Source organism: Lathamus discolor, chromosome 2 (assembly GCF_037157495.1).
Source record: "Lathamus discolor isolate bLatDis1 chromosome 2, bLatDis1.hap1, whole genome shotgun sequence".
NCBI classification, from domain to species: Eukaryota; Metazoa; Chordata; class Aves; order Psittaciformes; family Psittacidae; genus Lathamus; species Lathamus discolor.
In genome coordinates, this window is record NC_088885.1 from 96,135,004 (window position 1) to 96,151,909 (window position 16,906).

A 16,906-nucleotide genomic window follows, 5' to 3' on the forward strand; every position below is an offset into this window, starting at 1 on the left:
TCCACAGAGCTCACTAGCAGGGGTTAATAGCACAGCAGTGCAGCTGTAGTGTTTATTAGGCCAATGTTCGCTCACCTCCAGCTGGTCTTGGGCAGACCAGCACATCTCTGAGCTTTTGTCTGTCCATGTCTCCAAAGCCCTTAATAATATTGCAAACCTCACCTAGTTCTGCCTGTGTCTGTCATCATGTCTTTTCCTCTTCATGCTTGTCTTAACTGTGCAAGTGGTTTTGGATGGCATCTTCTCCTGAACTCCACAGTAGAGAAATGTCATCTTGGGCTTGTGCCCCAGAATCCTGGGGAGTAGGGATCCCTCTAACACTTTCATTATTCCTTTCCTGGTTTTAACTTCTGAAGCTGAAAATGCTTGCTGGTGTTTTTCTCCCTGCTGATTGAAAGTGTGTGCATTTGTGATTAGTTACGATACCCATAAAGCTCTCTGCATAATGCCATGTTAAAAGTGTTTATGGGCACCATGTGCCAATTTACAGTGGTTGTTTTGCATGGTTTTGAGTGGCCACCTCTTAGAATTAAGGTTTAGTGTTTCTGTGGCATGTAACATGTACTTCCCTATCTAGCTTGATTTTTGGCTTCTAACCCAGATTAGACCATGTAGCATGCTTCTAGTGGGGAGGGGTAGAGAAATAACCAAGGTCTTTGTTGAGAGTAAGTACCTAAAGTTGACGGCTTGGGTGGCTTTACTCTTTGGGATTTTATTTTATTTTTCTTAAGGAAATTAACCCAAACATTCAGTTAGGAAAGGAAAAACAAGTTTGGGAAAGAACCAGAGATGTGGCAGATAAGCAGTGTATTTGTTATCTTTCTCAACTTTGCTTTATAAATATATACAAGCTTGAGGAGTGAAAAGCAAGTCTGTATTAAGAAAGAAGCTTCTAATATGAATTACATTTTAAATAAGAAAAGGAAAACAATAGTCTTAGCACTATGGTTTTTGTATTTTAGAAGAAAGTAGATTTGGTTTTGGTAGCAAGTTTGTTGCCTTAAGTACTAACAACAAACTTTTCTGGTTTTTAGTATTATTTATCAGTTTATGTCTTAACTTTCCTTATGTTTCTATCCTGGAGACCAGGATGCATGGTAAGGCAGGCAGAGAATCTTGCATCATAAAAGCCAAAGGATCTCTGTACTGACAGATGTATGTCAAGTGCATTAAGTCACACCACACCACCCCATTTTACTCCTCCAGTTCAACTTCGTGCACAAGTTAGTACACTTGTATACACCTATATAGATGAGTTGATAACCAGACAACAGAGTTAAGCCACTTCCTTATGAGGAAGAGTTGATTGCTATAGTAGATTAAGAAGTATTTCAAGTATGGGATTGCATACTCAAAACACAAAAGGCATTTTTAGATTTATTTTTTTTTTTAGATTACAAGAGAAGAGGGGTTGAGTCTTTTGGTATTTTTCTGAGGAAAAAAAGTTTGTTTGAATTTTCCACCAAGAAAAAATAATGATATAGGTCAAAAGGTGAAAGCAAAAGAGGAGTGCAACTAAGAGATGTGTTGTCATGACACTTTTACAGTTATCCTTTGTTTAGCTAGCACTAAGAGATTAACTGAATTTGCTGCAAAGATACCACATTACTGGATAGTAATGCTCTGACATCTCTGCTGATGGTGCGACACACCTGCAATAGCAGCACCAGGCTGAGAGCACCGATGCTGTAGGAGCGGTGCAATTAGCGCTCCCTCTGCTGGCATCCAGGCAGCAGGAGAAATGGAGAAACTGCCTGGCTGCAATATAAACCCATGAAAGAAAATAGGAGGTGACACGGAGAATTGCAGAGCCTGAGGAGGGAATGCCAAACACAGGAAATGGGCAAAAGGCATGGAACCAGGGAAAGGGGGCCAAGGTGACAGGGGGCAGAAGAAGCTTGTGACAGAGGTAAGGAGCCTCGTGTGACAGAGGAAGACAAGGAGCATGAAACAAGCTGAATCACTGTAGACCCCTTCAGTGGAGATACCGATTGCAAATGAGGGTATGAGTAGTATCTGCAAGGGAAGTGAACAGCAGGCAGAACTTGCAGGAGGCTAAAATAAGACAAGACGTAGAAGCACAAGTGAGACAGGAAATGGAAGTCAGGGTTGCTGAACTTGCACCTTCTTTTCTGGCTCACAAATACCCGTGAAACATACTAGCAGGATATTTCTATTTCCTTCCTGTCCCCCACCTTTTGACAGTTGTTCTTCAAAGGTAGCAGGCTGCTCCTGGTGGTGTCAATTCCTTAGCTCAGTTGGCAGGTGACAGTGGCAGGATTGAAACAGTCAAATCTCCCACATGCACATCCGTCACTGTCAGCTGATGGAGCTGATGGTGACCAGGTTTGTCATCTAGTTGTGTTAAGGTGAGCAGGGCATTTCAGAGTTTCACAGATGTTTGCTAAACAGCAGGTAGCCCTTAACTTCTGATTGTCCTTGGAAGGGAATCTGGCATTCTAATACAGAACTCTTCTGCCTGTTCTTCTCCAATCTGTTCTCATTACTCATTACATATATACAGCTTTAGCAGCAAACCCTCGTTACAAAGCTTCCATGCAGTCCCCTGTCCAGCACCATGTATCATAGACAGTGGCAGTTTCTTCACTCCATGCTACTTAACACTTTCTTTCCCATGCTGCTGTCTCACAGCCTTTTGCTAACACCCTTGCTCTGTCTCTCCTCTCACTTATTCTTCCCCCAGTTACTGCCCAGACTAGGTCATGTTTTGCTCCTTTTCACATGCCTTTCTCCTTTCCTGCCTAGCTCCCATTTTGAATCCTTTAGTCTTTTTCTCATTCCTTCTTCTAGTTGCAGTGTTTGTTCCACGATTCATCACTTTCTTCCTCAAACAGTATTCCCTGCTGCACATTCACTCTGTTTCATGGTATAAAGGAATGAAGTTTATTCTCCAGAGTACAGCTCAGTAAAGTTATTATACAAAAGCATCTTGATAGGATTTAACATTAATGAAGGTTAACTTGGTCAGACATCTGTGTCTTACACTCCAGTACACCCATCCTCTGGCATGATGTGCTACTGGCAGGTGGCTGGTTTTGTAGGGGACAACTGCAAAAGCTTTTTTCACTGGAAGCAATTCTCCACTTAAAGTGACCTCTGAATATCTGTGTGCACTGTGCCAAGAGGAGAGAGCTCTGTGCTCTTGATTATTTATAAAGTCCAGCACCTGCTCCCACGTTATGTCTCAGTAACTAAAACTACTCTCTGAAAACTAAGGTCCCTGGTAATTTGTTGCTGTTTTTCCTTGAATCCATGGCCTAAGTGAGACTGTTCTTTTTAGTCCTTTTGAGTTGCTTTTGTGTAAGGAGTTGTTGTGTAAGTAGGTTGTTTAAAATTAGTGAGTTCATTATAGCAAGAAGATGAGGATACAACTGCAGTGGTAGGACCTGTGTGTATATGGAAGAGAGACAGAAAATACACAAAATGTTGGCTACTTGGTGCTTGCACCTCAGGCTGCTGGAGTTTTGTGGGATTGTCTATCCCCAGTAAATGAGAATGAAGGCTTTGAAATTTAACACTAATAAAGCCCACTGCCCTTCCTGGTATGGCTGGGAAGCAGTATGGAGGGCACCCAGATAAGATAGCAGGAAGCTGATCTGATGTGGTAGGAGGATGGGAAACCACTGAACAGCCTGCTTTGTCTGGCAGTACTTCCTCCAATATTCCCATTTTCAGCTGATAGATTTGAGGCAAATAGGGAGAGGCAAACATATAGCTTAGCAAAGTCCTTGGGTTTTCTGTGAAAGGGGTATCAGACCTGGTATCCTCTCTGCTGGTTGTACCCATCAAGTGCAAACTTCTTCATATGTGCAGAAGAGCAGTATCCAGGCACAGGGAGGGATGAGAGTAGGTTACAGGGTGTGGTGATGTAGCTGAAATCTGCCTCCATAGCTTCTTCTGCAGAGCACTGATGCAGCTGGGGCATATCCCATAGATCACCCAGAAGTGCTAGGCACTGGATAAAAGGCCTCATCAAGTTTCTCAGTAGCACTTAAAGGAGTCTGCTGGTTCTCTGAAGCAAAGAAATGCTGCATAGCTACTAGTTGCTGAGCTATGGATCAGTTTGAAAATGCTTCCCTTCTGTCCACAGAACCAGCTGAGCAAGGAAAGGGCACTAAAAAACACTTTACTTTTTGAGGACAAAGAGATTTATCTCATGTATTACTGGAGCTTGAAAAAGCCTGAAGTATTTATTTCATTTGAAGGAGTATAGGTTAAAGAACGGTATAATATTCATTGGACAAGAAGGCAGGAGTCCTTAGTTGCTAATGCTACAACCCCAATCCTTAGTATACATAAATAACATTCTTATTATTGTTATTATAACATTAATGTTATTCAGAAATAACCATTTTACTTGCTCTTCTATTCCGAAATCTGGTACAAGTACTTAAGAGGTCATTCAAGGAAGAAGTCTAGTAAGGAGCACTCTGTCCTAGTAGCTGTTCCATCTACTCTTGATGCATCTGGTGCAATCGGCAGCTTGCAGGCTTTCACTGATACTGAATGCAAATTGCTAAAAGGAGTTATTATATCTAATAAATCTACTAATGAGCAGGGCTCTACATGCGGCCCTGTAAAAGTGACAGCTGTAAAAAAATGTCCATCCAGACACAAATGAGCGGGATTGAAGCTTTTCTTTTTTCATTATTCACAAGTCATAGGCTTAAAATGATTGAGTGCCCTTTATAGCTCACTGTGGTGCCTGAAGTATAGTAGGCTTTCCATGTGCCAATCAGAGACTGAACATGGGAACAAAAGCCTGAAGGCCAGGGAATAGCCCCTTCCTATTAGGGTAAATAGAATCATAGGATAGTTAGGGTTGGAAAGGACCTTAAGATCATCAAGTTCCAACCCCCCTGCCATGGGCAGGGACACCTCACACTAAACCATCTCACCCAAGGCTCTGTCCAACCTGGCCTTGAACACCAGCAGGGATGGAGCATTCAAAACTTCCTTGGGCAACCCATTCCAGTGCCTCACCACCCTAACAGTAAATAACTTCCTCCTTATATCCAATCTAAACTTCCCCTGTTTGAGTTTTAACCCGTTACTCATACCTTGTCCCATCACTGCAACCTCTGGTGAACAGTCCCTCCCCAGCATCCCTATAGCCCCACTTCAGATACTGGAAGGCTGCTATGAGGTCCCCACGCAGCCTTCTCTTCTCCAGGCTGAACAGCCCCAACTTTCTCAGCCTATCTTCATATGGGAGGTGCTCCAGTCCCCTGATCATCCTCGTGGCCCTCCTCTGGACTTGTTCCAACAGTTCCATGTCCTTATTATGTTGAGGACACCAGAACTGTACAAAGTACTCCAGGTGAGGTCTCAGGAGAGCAGAGTAGAGGGCAGGATCACCTCCTTCGACCTGCTGGTCATGCTCCTTTTGATGCAGCCCAGGATATGGTTGGCTTTCTGGGCTGCGAGCATACACACTGAAGCCGGCTCATGTTCATTTTCTCATCGACCAGCACCCCCAAGTCCTTCTCCACATGGCTGCTCTGAATCTCTTCTCTGCCCAACCTGTAGCTGTGCTTGGGATTGCTCTGACCCAGGTGTAGGACCTTGCACTTGGCATCATTGAACTTCATAAGGTTGGCATCAGCCCACCTTAGCCACCAAGTGTGTCAAGGTCCCTCTGGACGGCATTCCTTCCCTCCAGTGTATCAACCGAACCACACATCTTGGTGTCATCGGCAAACTTGGTGAGGGCGCACTCAATCCCACTGTCCATGTCACCAACAAAGATGTTGAACAAGACCGGTCCCAACACCGCTCCCTGAGGAATACCACTTGTTACTGGTCTCCAACTGGTCATTGGGCCATTGACCACAACTCTTTACGTGTGACCATCCAGCCAGTTCTTTACCCACCGAGTGGTCCATCCATCAAATTGATGTCTCTCCAATTTAGAGACAAGGATGTCGTGTGGGACAGTGTTGGCGCTTTGCACGAGTCCAGGTAGATGACATCAACTGCTCTACCCCTGTCCATCAGTTCTGTAGCCCCATCATAGAAGACCACCAAATTGGTCAGGCAGGATTTCCCCTTAGTGAAGCCATGCTGGCTGGAACCAACCACCTTGCTGTTTTTCATAATTATAGTAATAATAATAGGCTTATCTCCTCACAATTGATTTATGTTGATGAGGCGACATTTCTGGCATAAAGCAAATGTTATAAAGGCAGTTCAGCCTACATCATAGGAACAGGTCCTAGCAATAGATTTCAAGGTGAAATCACAGTCTCCTGGATGAAACGGCTTTCTCAAAACACTCACTTCCCTTTGCGGCATACCACAAATGAATGGTGGCAAAAAGGTTAATTATAGGGGGTCAGTCACTTGCACACCACTGCCAAAAAAACAAGGCCATGATGCAATGGGCAGCATTGGTCTGACTATGGCTGCGACAGCCACCTCAGCAGAGAAATACCTGATTGTGTTAAAAGGAGGGGCAGATTTCGTGAAACAACTACCATCAGCGTAGTCTAAATCAGAGCTCTTACACCTGGACTTCAGACTTTGTAATCACACAGTTCTGTTTACATTAAAACTCCATTTCCAGTTTCTCTTTCAAGGTTAATTAGCCTTGGTGGTTGCTAAGGAGGGTTTTGCACTAAGCTCAAGTGCACGCAATATTTCTGAATTGGCATAGCCCCTTTCAGAAAGCCTTACAGTCTCTTTCTCCAAGGGTGAAATAAAACAGAAGAGGATTCCTTCTGTCCCTCCATCCTTTTATTGATTTCCACTAATGCATCTATACTATTGGTAAAAAGCAATTTTCTGATGTGTATAAAACTCTCCTCTACTGAGTATAATCTAAATTGGATTTAAACACACATCCGTGCACTATAGCCATCTAAATTATTTACAAGCATGCTAAATACAAACAGCTCTCAAGTTCTGCCACTCTTTAATGAAGTACAAAATTTGGCATATGTCCACAATAAATATAAAAATTTTAAGGAAGTCTTCAACCGTGACTTTTTGCTGCAGAAGCCAAAATGTTGTAGAGCATGTTCAGAGCACCTCTGTAGAATATTGTGCATCAAGCAAAGCCAGTAAATTGTGTTTAATAAAGTTTGTGCTTAAAAGCAAATGTAGCTGATTTGCTTCAAATAATATCTAAAAATGTTATATAATAAAATGCTTATCACCGTGCCTCTGGAGTACTTTGTAACTGGAAATGAACCTTGACCAAACTGCTTTGAACTATGCAGTGAACAACTCCTTAATTAAAAGTAACATTGTTTTGTGGCAACTGAATTAAGAAGGCAAAATGTCAGACTATAGAATGTTTTCCATCCTATTCCTAAGTGTTATCTAGAATGTGCAAGTAGAATATTACAGTCAAATTTTGTAAGTTCTTTAATGCTGGAAAGTCTGTTTTCCAGGGCATTTATTAAGCAATTCATGCATTTTAAGTGCTACCAGAGTAAAGCTGTGCTGTGCTAAGATAGATTTTCTGTAAAATAGTTAGCAAATGGCAGAAGTTGAGGCTCCCTGATTATTTTTGGCAGAATTTCTCTTCACAGTGGCAAGTTTAATTTGTGAATTTAATTATAGTATCTTAGTGTAGCCTCCTTATAAATACTTTCTTGTGTACGTATGACATGACTGTTGTCTTTTGCTTCTCTTGGGTTTGTAGTTTTTCGAGTACACATCCCATAATGAAATACGTTACAATACCCGACAGCCAGAAGTCTGTGCAGCAGTTGATTCGGGGACCGACTACTTGACAATGTACATGTGTCATGAAAATGTCCACAGTATTCCTGAAAACCAGAAGTTTGTTTTCAGAGAGGTAAGTGTGCCTGCTTGGGTTTGGGATTTCTGGAAGTAGTTGGAAGGAGAATTGTTGAGGTTCTCTTTCTTTTTCTCTTACTGCCTACACATCATGCAGGCCACAGCCTCAGTAGAGATCTCTGAGATATGCTGTCTTTCTTGTAATACCTGAACACAGAAGCAGGGTAGCAGCAGTGTGCGGGTGAAGAGTATGCCAGCATAAAGAATAGGAAGATGAGAGAAAGGAAAATGCCCTTCTTCATCCGAGAGGAGTTGGGAATGTTGAAAGAGGTCTCTCTTTGCCTTGTCCGTATCTAGTATTTTCTGGGCTGCTCAGCTCTCTTGCATCTCACACCTACTGCCTTTTCCTGAGAACTGAGGAGAAATTACACCGCTTTCCCAACCAATCTTGTGGCTGGTCCATCTCTGCTCTTCTTTTGTTGACTTCATTTATTTCCCATATATCCCTGATACTTCACATACCACCATTACTTTACACTCTTCCCTGCTTTTGAGAGCTGCAGCTTCTCCTCTGCAAACTATCTTTTGCGACCCTCCCTGTGCACACCAGAAGTGCACCCTGAGCTTTTCTGCAGTGTTATATGTTATTGGGTACTTTGTTGTACCATCAAAAAACTACCTTCTGCCCTACTCCTACCCCTACACAGGACAAATCTTTCTGGGTGTGGGCACTCAGCAAATCTGTACCTCTCTTCTTCAGCCTTAATGCCTACTCCCAAAGGGGAGAAATAGAAGTAAGGGAGTATATTTAATAAACATACCATGTGATCTTCGAAAACCTTGTGTTTAGTTTTTAATCTCTGAAGGAGTTCCTGGATGCCCTAGAGAAAATAAATTGGATGAAAAATGATGGCCTTGGTCAGGTTCTGGAGTGATATTATTTGGGTAAGGGAAAAGGTCACATAATATATCAAAATGGTGCGTTTACATAATGTGTCTGCGTAATGCATCTAAACTCTTACAGGCTGACAAATTTCATGCTTGGATATTACCACCAGTGATAGGTGGCAGGGTGAATTCAAAATAAAAACAGGAAAACTATTGTCCATTCACTGAATCTAGTCCAGTCTGAAGCTCATAGTGGTATTACTGAGTAAAACAAAATATTTGAAAGGCTGACTTTATAAGTAAATGACATTTCATTTTCAATGCTGACTTTTAACAAAATTTTTCAAGGTCATATCTGTTAATCCCTAAGATTACATATCTTGAAAGACCCTCAGTCACTTCAGGAACTACTTGAGAAAACACAGGTTTGGAATACATCTGTTTCCACTGCATTCCTAACCGTTAGTTTTCAGCATATGAAACTTCAGGACTTACTTCAAATCTTTGTTTCTTGTGACCACTTTGTGCCTGTGTGCAATTTGAGCATTTTGCTCTTCTCCAGTTCCTCCTCTTCTATTGTATTAAATCAAAATCACTGGTCCCCACTTTTCAATGTAAGTGATGGGTGAGGTGTCAATACCACATTTCTCTTGCTTTGTGCAGAGAAATTTCAGACACTGGAAAAGCTGTCCTTATGGATGTAGCATAATCAAAGATTTGAGCAGCCTTCCCAGCAGCCTGGCAAGAATTAAGTTCTTACGGGCACTGAGTCAAAAACGAGTGAAGGAGATATTGATTAGTCCACTCAAAAATTTGAATTACCATGATGGAAACAGAAAAGTCATTCAGCAGCTAAGCCTGTCAGCAAGCTGTGAGCAAGCACATGCTGCTGGGCATCAGGGGCTGCGGCTTGAGGTGTGATATATATACCTGTATTATATATATATAATATATATATATGTATTATATATATATATATAATCTGTATATATAATATATAATAATATAATAATATATATAATCTGTGTATATCTGTATATATATATTTTATATATATAATATATACAGATATATAATTGCACTGAAATATGTGATCTGATGCACATATCTGCAGGCAAGGGGCATGCTTAGATATTTTTGCCTTTTCCACTGAAAATATACTCTGTGAAGAAACGGGAATTTTCTTTGCTAAAAATACAACCAACATCTACACTTAACTAACAACATTTACATTTTACTTGCAAGATGTGCAGTAAGTTGGTGAATTTGGGTAATGCCTATACTTTACTTTGGTTTTCTCTGCCCATATTCAAGCACAATAACAAAAGGCAATGAAAGTGAATGAAGTTAATACATATTTTATGGGGTTAGATGTCAAGACACGAATCACTCTGAAGCAATGGTAATATAAGTTTAAAAGCAGGGTCTTTTGAGAACTTTTCAGAGATCTTCTACTTACACTTCTTGGCTTCACTGAATGGCCCCCTGAGAAGGATATGTGTGACGTTTATTTGTTGCGAATGTCTTCTGTTACTTTTAAGACACAGTGATATGCCTGTAATTTTTAAGACCTGAAAAGCAAAACTCATTCTTGTCTTTTGTAGGATGGTACCTTGTTTCATCTTCAAACCCAGAAGTGCGTACAAGCAGAGTCAAATGCTTACAATGGTAACCCAGCACCATTGTTACGACCATGTACAGACTCGGACTACCAAAAATGGTTCTTCAAAGAAAGAAGTTGATCCAGATGTGGTCTAGGCTATAGCTGAATATGAAAATGTGCTTTTTTTATTCAGCAGTTGGTCAGCCTTTTGAAAATCACGTAAGTGATGCATTTTTGTACAGAAAGAACTGTAATTAGTTTACAAGCCTTGGATTTCGTTTTCTGGAGCATTAAAAGGCATTGAGACCTTGTGGTTATGCCACAGAATCACTCCTCTTCTTTACTCTTTATTTGGCAGCTACGTAACTGCTTCTGAAGTGTCTTAGGTTCTTTTCACAAGTGACAATATATTTTTTTAATCTACTGTGTGAAAGTAAGGCAGTCAAAATAATTGCACTAATGTTATCTGCCAATAACTTAAAATGTTTATTTTTCTACTAAAGCATTCTGCAGTTGGGCCTTTTAGAGGATAGTAGTTAATCATTCTTCTTGTCTTTTAAATACCAAGAAGGTAAATGTAGGCCAGATTCTGCCCTAAGTGACTACCACAAAACTGTCACTGGTGACAGTGTGTATTTGCACATGAAGGCAGAGTGGGTCTGCATGTATTTGCACAAATAACAATCTAGATGCTTACAGATTGCACATGCTTGACAATACTGTACATCAAATATTGCAACAATTTCATATTCTAACGGCACTTGACAAGTTTCTACACATGCTTAAGTCTGGTTTTGCAGTAAAATAGGGATTTTTCTCATCTTAAAGAAATACAGCAGCAATATTTAAAGGTGATGCTCCAGAGAAAACAATTTACATTCACACGGGTCTAGTTATGTGGCTGTGTCCCAGACTGCACAACTTAATTCAATATTATGTGGATTTCCAACATGTGTAAAACTTTCAAGATCAGACCTAGCTGTAATTCTTCTGACAGCTTTCAAAACTGCAGTTAGAGAAAATGAATCTAAGAATTTGTATCTTTAATTAAATTGTAAATGTTTAAGTAGTTAGTATAAAAAAATATTAGATAAAAATCAGTTTGCACCTAGTTGATATGCTAAACAGCTGCTATCACTACAAAAAGAATTGTCTTTAACTTGCATTTTGTCTGGAAACTCCTTTTCTGGTAAGTTGGCTGTGTCAACACATACAGTTTATTGAAAACATGGGGTTCGATCTGCACCAGTACGTGTTCTGTCATGCTATGTGGGATCCACTTTACTCGATCAGACAGGTAGCATGTGTAGCAACGTACTTGGTCATTGACCATCATCAGTCATTATAATGTTGATTAAAAGGGTTTCAGCTTATAAGGAAGGTTTCTTTCTGTATCAGCTGGCAGTATGTTTATATGTAGAAGCATGAAAATGTCAACCTTTTTCCCCTCAGAAGTCTTGCCATCTGTTTCAACTAGTTTTGTATGTATTTTGTTACCTGCCTTTGTTCATATTTTCGATAAAAAATGTACAGCTTTTCCTTTGAAACCTTACAAGCTTGTGCCATTTTGGCATACCTATTTATATGATTAGGGTGTGTGGGGGGGAGGGTTTCTGCCTGTAGGAGTTGCCTATGTAGGTTCTTCCAAAGTCTGTCTAAACGAATGTAGATAGAATGATTTTGTGAGCACCTTTAAAGTTTTGTCTCTATGGGCTGGACTGATGAAGTTGATGTTAGAATTAATAAAGTATTTTGTGATTCAGTTGAGTGAGATCTGTCTTTACAACTATTTTTTATATATTTACCTTTATACATTTTATATCTATTTTTTTATATTTACAAATATTGTTTTCTTATGATCAGTGGTTTTCTTTTAATCGTTTCTCTGATACTTAGGTTCTGATCCCTGCAGCACTTGGGAGAAGACAGCTTTATTTTATGGTCTCTCAAGTTCCCTTTGCTGAATTCAGTAATGCTTGTGTTCACCTGCTAGCAGCAGTGCTGTGCACTTTGTGGAGCCACAAATCAAAACTGGGTGGCTGCATGAGAGAACCATGAGAGCTCCAGCAACACAGCAAGGATTCTTTGTTCATTTCTGCCTTGCCTTCCTTACTGTTGATTGAATTACATTAGAAAGTTAATGAGAGCCCAGCTACTGCAATTGGAAACAAAACTCTCATTGACCTCCATGATCAATGAGGTTTTCTTAGTTTTGAGACTTAAGGATTTTTCATCATCAGGCGGTGGTATGCAAGTGAACCTTGGTAATTAGAAATTTTTTTCCGTATGTCTTCCCATTTTGCACTTGTTTAGAGGGAAGTACTGGTGTTTTGGGCTTCTAGTTATGTGCAGCTGAGCTGTTTTCTCATATACCAGCAAACCGTCTAGCCTGGGTTACATATTGGCTAGGCAAACAATCACACATTGATTTTAAAAGCAGATACTGAATCTAACAACAGCACCTGCTTTCTCCCCTTTTGTTGGCCTTTTAGTCCATCTACTTAGCATTTTTATTTCTTGATAGCCTTTTCTTCCTCTCAGTTCACTGGAATTGTATTAATGTCTGGCTTTAGGTTTGAAGGGTGAAGAACTCTGTCACAATGCACATCTTCAAACTTTTGTGGGAGGTCAGGGCTACCTGGTGAGGGAGTCTGGACTTTGGGCTTCTCCCAAGCAGAGAAGGAGCTGGGTGCCTCACAGAAATGGAAAAACTGGAGGACTTCAGTCACAAATCAGAACTTCCTCTGGTTCTGGCTTCCTAGATAGGAAGAAGAAAAAGAGAAGGGAGAAACACTTTCTGCATAGTATAAATTGAGAATCAGTAGGTGCCCCCTTTCTTAGTATTAGAGCTACATTTCTTTTCCCTTTTGTCATTAACCATGTGAAGCACTCGTAAAACCAAAACTTCCAACTCAAGCCTAGTAGTAATTGTAGATTAAAACAGTGGGACAGTGGCAGGGCAGACTGCAAAATCTCAAGGGTCCTTCTTCCATTTTGTACCATCACTGTTCAAAACAAAAAAGGATATCTTTAGCTATGAAGAGATTAACTGAACAACTTGTCCTAAGAAGGTATCATGCCAGCACAAAGTACACCCTATAAAACTCTAGGATAAAGATGAAGAAATTTGTCCTCCAAACAGGTATTAGTCCTTCCTCATTGTGTAGCTGCAAATACAATCCCCCTTTTTTTAGGCATTATACTGGGTCAGTGTGAGTCTATGTTTTCCCAGGTTCCTTCCCCTCCTCTTGTCTGAAGTTCCCTGGATATGGGGCATATTTGTCATGGTTGAGGCACAAAACATTAAGCTAGGAGAAATAGTTCACAACATTGAAAAATGATTTCCCAGTTTTCAATATCCTATGCTGAATACACCTTATTAGGGGAACAGTAATATGTAAGGAATCTTTAACTTTTAATAAACTGCCGGATGCTGTTATCCCCAAAATTGAGAATTTGGGGTTGTAAGTAGTGATAGAACTTGTTGAATTTTTTGAGTAATAATAATTTTAAAAAGGTACTAAAAAAAATTCCTGTTTCTTAGGCTTTGTATTCTTTTATTAAAAAAAATAAGTGTAACCCAGATTGCAGTCGGTGCCTAATGCTTTATCATATTTCTTTAAATTCATCAGGCAACTATTTTGCTTTTTTTCTTTTATTCTTCCACTGCTGTCTTTTCATTTAAACATTGCGCTTCTTCAACATGGGCTAGAACTGACTGGATTTTCCCATCAACATAAACCAGTATATGAACCTTCCTTCTAAGAAATAAACTACTGAAACCTCTGTATGTGCAGTCTTGACCAAACCATTATAACGGGTTGTTAGAGCTTGCACAAACACCCAGGAACAGCAGTCATCATTGTATATGCATCAGTCAACATGAATTGGAAGCAGTATTTCTTGCTAGCTCTGCTGAAACAAAGGCTGAAAACTGTGTTCAATTTTTGTTGTAGGAAGTAATAAGATTTACTGGACGGTAAAATGTATGTTGGTTGGTAACACTGGGACTGATGGAATTATGCTCCTATTCCCTATGTATGACATGGGCAGTTACACAGTGATACTGCTAGGTTGGTAATTCAGAATCTGATCTTTTAATTACTCTGGCTCTCTTAAGGCCTTTATATTGGGCAAATAATTTGATTTTGAGCTTTGCTCTGACACTGATGTAAAGACATAGCTATTGATATCCAGAGAGACTGTAGGGTTAGGATCGTGCAGTTGTGTACATGTGGTGGCCTTGGCAGTCCTGGGGTAATGGTTGGACTTGATCTTAAATGACTTTTCCAACCTAGTTGATTCTATGAGTCTATGATTCTACACGCTTGCAACTGTGGCAGTTTTTGATGGAGAATGCTGTGTAGGCTTGTCACAAACACAAAATACTGACTGTGCTAGAAAGTTAGCTGAGATAAGTGGGAAAAGTCCTTGGGAAGGAAGGAAGAGAGAGGTAGCAGAGCTCCCTGCCTTCTGTTGGGGTGCAACAGCGGTAGCTTGGTTTGAATTAGAGCATTGCATTATTCTTCAGTTTCCCACTTTCAGAGAAAAAAAAACTATGTATGTATATCCAGTACTAAAATTACTTTGCCTGGATGTTCTCAGCCTTTCAGTCCATTTCTCACTGACATTTATACAAATAGGCAAAGCCTATTTAGATCAGCCCTAGTCAGCACTGTCAGGAATGGTGTAGGTATAGATGACATACTTTTAGAGGCATCAGACCACCTCTCAGAGTGGGAGAGGACTTCTGCAGAAAATGCATTTTCTTGATGGTGAGGGAAAAATCAGCTTTCTGGGTTTCTTGGACTTACCTATGCTCTGAAGATACCTAACTTGCAGCTGAAGAAAAGGTGGTCAAGGGACTCATACCAATACATGTACTTAGACCTGAATTTCATGAATTAGGTACTCTGTGATAAGCAAATACAAACAATATAGAAATCCCAAAAATTTAGCTGTGCATACACTGCGAGAAGACTTAGTAATAGAGAAATTAGACATGATCGTTAACAGGAAGATGTTTGACATAGCTCTTTTACTGAAATACAGTTGAAGGATTCATGATTGAAATGCTGAAGTGACTGGGTGACATGATGTTGAGTTTTGAACAAAGAGAATAGGGTTTGCAATCCTTGTGAACTGATACTTCAGCCAACAAGTAAACAGATACAGAGGGTGTCTGGTGTAGGCCACCAAATAAGAATATAAAGCCTTTTTGTGTAACAGGTAAAGGATATGTGCTACTTTAAAGGATTTCATCCTATGGGATGCACTTTACCAATTTCATGGTAGCAAACTATTCTTTGGATTTCTGGGGAAAAAAGGAAAAAAAAAGGCATCTGGGCAGGCGGCTGTGTCTGACACAATCTTTAATAAGCAGTTTAGTGGAGTTCTCCTTTAGACTTTGTATTTAAAATGAACTGTTCCCTGGGTATCTGCTATGTGTAAACAAGGGACAATACCTACGAAAGAAGAAATTTCTCAGTGCTGAGAATTCAAAAAGCAGCACGGTTTACAAAATACATGTTTACATCACGTTGGAAACTTACATGTGTGTGACATAAAAGTTTTGTATAGGATTGCAGATGAATATTTGAAAGTGTCACAAATAAAGTTATTTGTTAAATCTGAATTTAGCCTCAGTGCATCTATTATACCGTTGTTTTGAATTGCATGATTTTCTTGCAGCATGTTCCCTGTTACTGTTTTTACAAAAGATGGAGAGACTGTCTTTTTCATGCCTCACTGAGTATACAGGAACGATTTTGAAAGGCTTATTTTGCTTAATCTTCATTGTTCAATATACAGCCTTATTTACTTCCCCATAGTAAATCTCTAGCCTGAAAAAAAAAGGTTATTTTCTTAGCATTTTTTTTTAATGGAACTTGAATGTTACACTGCCTTAGCCCTTCCCAAATATTATTCCAACTATTATAATTTTCCCAAATTATAATATTCCCAAATATTATTCCATCTTCACAGCAAGACCATGAAGGAAGAGCACCCCTATTTTACTGACAGGGAATGCGATGCCAAAAAGAGTAAGGTCAGAAGTACCACATTACTAAATACTGCAATTTGAATTGTGGCTTTGCTGGGTTTAAATGACATCCGGCAATACCCTAGACTTCTGCAGGTCAGCCACAGGAGCTGGGACTTTTGTCCAAAGGTGGATCTGTGCATACAGATGAACTGCCACCACAGGGCTCCCGTTCTGCACAGAATGATGTATAGAAAGGATCACTATGAGGGTGGTAAGGCACTGGCACAGGTTGCCCGGAGAAGCTGTGAATGAATCTTTGGCAGTGTTCAAGGCCAAGTTGGACGGGGTTTTGAGCAACCGGGTCTAGTGGAAGGTGCTCCTGCCCATGGCAGAGGGGTTGGAACTAGATGATGTTTAAGATCCCTTCCAACCCAAACCTTTCTGTGATTCTATGATTATAACTCTGTGATCTGCCCAATTAATCCAAAATGAGGAAGGTATCACAGACTACCTCTGAAAAGTCTTCCTTAACTTTCTGGGCAAGAAAGGTAAGTCTTGGTTTCCTGGGCCTGATTTTGGAACCGTTTTTGTACTCCATGGTAAGAGCTACCTCCATGACACAGCACTTTCTAGGTGTGTCCCTGCCCAGGATCTCCCTTCCT

General features: G+C 40.2%; 1 protein-coding gene across 1 annotated transcript in view; it reads left to right on the plus strand.

The window, feature by feature from the left end:
• Positions 1-12,020, plus strand: part of GALNT12 (polypeptide N-acetylgalactosaminyltransferase 12) — a 52,735-nt gene extending 40,715 nt beyond the window's left edge. The window contains exons 9-10 of the mRNA XM_065667803.1: positions 7,670-7,825; positions 10,260-12,020. Of these exons, the coding sequence (XP_065523875.1) occupies positions 7,670-7,825; positions 10,260-10,397 (294 nt within the window). The 3' untranslated portion in view covers positions 10,398-12,020. The remainder of the gene's footprint in view (positions 1-7,669; positions 7,826-10,259) is intronic.
• The last annotated feature ends 4,886 nt before the right edge of the window (positions 12,021-16,906 follow it).